At 65.1% G+C, this 3,793-nt stretch overlaps 1 protein-coding gene across 1 annotated transcript; it reads right to left on the bottom strand.

Moving 5' to 3' along the window:
* Window positions 1-431: 431 nt before the first annotated feature.
* On the bottom strand, window positions 432-3,741 carry NDUFS2 (NADH:ubiquinone oxidoreductase core subunit S2; the record flags this gene model as incomplete). The annotated part of the gene is made up of 12 exons (XM_042895089.1): window positions 432-537; window positions 633-690; window positions 1,115-1,198; window positions 1,457-1,552; window positions 1,664-1,793; window positions 1,868-1,987; window positions 2,269-2,354; window positions 2,491-2,568; window positions 2,683-2,757; window positions 2,847-2,959; window positions 3,353-3,473; window positions 3,551-3,741. Coding segments are annotated over 12 exons (1,190 nt in total), but the record flags the coding sequence as incomplete, so codon positions are not given.
* Window positions 3,742-3,793: the final 52 nt, after the last annotated feature.

Genomic DNA, 3,793 nt, shown 5'->3' with positions numbered 1-3,793 from the left:
CCCCCCCCCTTCTCCCCCCCCCCAGGGTCCCCATCCCTACCTGCTGCCGGCACCTGGAGCAGCAGAGCGGCGGCCAACGGCAGCCAGGCTCTCATGGTGACAAAAAGGTGGAGGAGGAGGCAGAGCTCAGGCTGAGAGCCTTCCCCTCCCCTCCCCTCCCCTCCCCAAACCCTCACTTCCCCTCTGGTCAGCTCTCAGCCATTTGTCACCACGTTGTCCCCAACGTCAGCGCGCGGTCAGCAGCGCCGGCTGGGTGCAAAAGCCATCAGAACCACCACGACCCCACGGGTGGGGAAGTGAGGAGGATCCTCCAGGGCCCGGGGGTGCGGGTGAAGAACCTCAGATAAAGGGGAACGGCCAGATCAGAAACCTCGTGTGGGAAAGGAAGGAAGAGCGGCTTTGGGTGGCGGGGAAGGACGGAGGCAGCCGGATCCGTTTTAGCTTTTATTCAACTCAGATCGCAGCGCGGAAAGGACGCGGATGAACCGAGCGCGAAACCTCAGCGATCCACCTCCCCAAAAACGATGTCCTGAGTGCCTGCAGCGAGAGAGCAGCGTGAGCAGGGGGCAAAACCACCGCCAGGCCTCCCCTCAGCCACCGAAACCTCAGCCGGGAGCCCCGGCACAACGCACCGATGATGGCCACCACGTCCGCCAGCATGTGGCCCTGGGACATCCTGTCCAGGCCGGCCTGGGGGAGATAAAACCACCGTCAGCCCCGCACTGGGACAAGGAGACAAGGACAGCCTCGTCACACTGCCTGCGCCTCCAGGGCGTCCCCGTCCCCAAAGCTGCCTCCTGTGCCTCCATGCAGCAGGAAGGAACGCGCTGTGGGGCCGGCGCCGCTCGGGGGCTGCATTTCTGGAGCCCCCCGTGGTTTTGTGACAGAGGGACAAACGGCCCCCCATGGGCAGCGCTCCGGTTCTGACGTGAGGAAGTGGTCAGAGAAAGGAAATGAGAGCAGGGAGGGCGAGAGCACGAGGCTGCGGCTCAGGGTTTGGGGCAGCAGAGCCACCAGCGAGGACGCAGGCTGCAGCCCTGCAGGTGTCAGCGGGGCTCCTGTGGGGCTCCCCCAGCCCCCCTCCCTGCCCCCCCCTGAGCCCCCGACCCCCTACCAGGTGAGCAAAGCCCGGTGCTTTGATCTTGCAGCGATACGGACGGCTGCTGCCATCAGAGACGAGGTAGACGCCAAATTCACCCTGTGGGCACAGAGGGGACGCAGATGTTGTGTCCGAGCCCAGAGATGTGAAAGCAGCACCCAGGGCGGGACGGCTGTGTGTGCGATGCCTGCGTGGCCGCAGAGCTCACAGCCCTCAGCCCTGAGCTCCGCACATCACAGCGCCTCCAGGGCGGCCCAGTGCCCTCCTGCCACCGAGCTGGAGATGCCACAGCGAGCCAGAGACCTGGATCAGCCCCACAGAGCCCCTCGCCCCCCCAAACGGCACAAAAAGGGGCACCTTGGGGGCCTCGATGGCCGTGTAGGTGGCGCCGGGTGGCACCTGGTAGCCCTCGGTGTAGAGCTTGAAGTGGTGAATGAGGGACTCCATGGAGGTCTGTGGGGAGAGAACACAGCTGGGGGGACACAGGGGATGGAGAGCAGAGCGGGGACCTCAAAGCTGAGACCCACAAACCCACGGGGGGGGGGGGGGAGGCAGCGGCTTTACCTTCATCTCTGCGCGCTTGGGAGGAGAGATTTTGGCGTCATCCACTTTGATTTCCCCCTCTGGCATCTTATTGAGGCACTGCAGGATGATGCGCAGGGACTGCCGCATCTCCTCCACGCGGCACAGGTAGCTGTGGGGCACAGAGAGCTCAGGAGGGGCTGGGGGGGGGTTTGGGGGGGCTGGAGGGTGGGGAGGGAGGCGTACCGGTCGTAGCAGTCGCCCCTGGAGCCGATGGGGACATCAAACTCCACCTGGTCGTAGACGTCGTAGGGCTGCGTCTTACGTAGGTCCCAATGGATCCCTGAGCCCCGCAGCATCACCCCGCTGGGGCAGTGGGGAGATTTGGTGAAGGGGGGGGAACCACAGCCCCATAACCACCCCATAACCACCCCACAGCAACGCCTGAGTCCACTGGGGGGCTCTGCATCAAGGGGATGCAGGACGGGGACAGCAGCTCTGGGGATACAGAGTGATGCTCAGCCATCCCCACCCCAGGGATCCCCATAACCGAAGCTCAGAGCCCTCAGGCCCAGACCCCGACCCCCGCGAGCCCCCCAGCAGCGCGACGTGACCCCAAAGTGCGTCCCCAAGAGCTGCACCCCCACCTGAACCCATAGTTGAGCGCCTCCTCCGCCGTGATGACCCCGATGTCGATGGTGCGGTTCTTCCAGATGCGGTTGTTGGTGAGCATCTGCGGGCAGCAAAGGGTGAGCAGCCCCTTTTTTGGGGGCACGCGGCCCCCCCCGCTGCCGCCCCACAGCAGCCGTGCCCCCTTTGGTCCCATCCTTCACCTGGGCACCCTCCCAGCCCTCAAAACGCAGCCTCACCTCTTCCACCTCATCCACCCGGGTGGAGAAGTTCTTTGCGAACTCGTAGATGTCGTCCATCAGCCCCAGGGGCAAATCCTGGCCGTGGGGAGGGGGACGTCAGCACAGCCGGGAGGGGAGGGGGGACACGGGGACGTCCCCACCCCTGGCCCAGTGTCCCAAAGGGGCTGCAGGGATCCCAGCTCCCCTCACCTGATGCACGCCGCCGGGGCGGACGTAGGCTGCGTGCATCCGCGCCCCCGAAACGCGCTCGTAGAACTCAAACATCTGCAGGGCCAAAGGAACGCAGGGCTTCCGTCAGCCGGTCCCCAAACCCCAAACCAACCCCACCGCCGACCCCCAGGGCCGCCCTTCACCTTCTCCCTCTCCTCGAACATCCAGAAGAACGGAGTCATGGCCCCGATGTCCAACGCGTGCGTGGTGACGGCCATGATGTGGTTGAGCAGCCGGGTTATTTCTGCAAAGAGCACTGGGGGGGGAAATGGGGGGGGAAATGGGGGGAGGATGAGGGGACGCAGCTCCCCGGCCCCTTCCACACCGCAATGGGGAGGCGGTGAGGCAGGAATCCCCCCCTTCCTCTTTCTGCTCCTCGGCGCCTCTGGGCTGCTGCGATGCCAACCCCACAACAGCAGCGTGGGGGTGGGCAGGGGGGAGGAGGAGGAGGAGAAGGAGGAGGAGGAGGAAGAGGAGAAGGAGGAAAAGAGGAGGAGGAGAAGAGGAGGAGAAGAAGAAGAGGAGGAGGAGAAGGAGAAGAAGGAGAAGGAGAAGAAGGAGAAGAGGAGGAGGAGAAGGAGGAGGAGAGAAGGAGGAAGGGCTCCCCTTCACAAGGGGCGGTAGAGGGGTCGCAAAGGGCCGTCCTCACCTCGGATCCACTGAGCCCTGAGAGGCGGGCGGATGTTGAGCAGCTTCTCCACGGCCAGAGAGTAGGCCTGCTCATTGCACATCATGGAGACGTAATCCAGGCGGTCGAAATACGGCAGAGCCTGAAGGAGGGCACGGCTCCGAGCTCAGGGCAGCCCCGAGGCGGCGCCCCCTGCCCCCCGTCCCCCCCCCCCTTTACCTGCAGGTAGGTTTTGTACTCGATGAGCTTCTCGGTGCCGCGGTGCAGCAGCCCGATGTGGGGGTCGCACCTCCTCACCGTCTCCCCGCTCAGCTCCATCACCAACCTCAGGACCCCGTGGGCAGCCGGGTGCTGCGGCCCGAAATTGATGGTGAGGCTGGAGACCTTCTTGTGGGCGGGGGGGTCCTTGTCTGCATGGGGGGGAAAGAAGGGGATCAGGGGGGAGGAGCAGCACCCCCCCCC

The sequence above is a fragment of the Lagopus leucura genome, unplaced genomic scaffold (genome assembly GCF_019238085.1).
Source record: "Lagopus leucura isolate 7727_CA_CO unplaced genomic scaffold, USGS_WTPT01 34507-0_obj-0_obj, whole genome shotgun sequence".
Lineage (NCBI taxonomy): Eukaryota > Metazoa > Chordata > Aves > Galliformes > Phasianidae > Lagopus > Lagopus leucura.
Note: the sequence above shows the minus strand (reverse complement) of the source record. Positions and strands in the feature narration are given on the sequence as shown.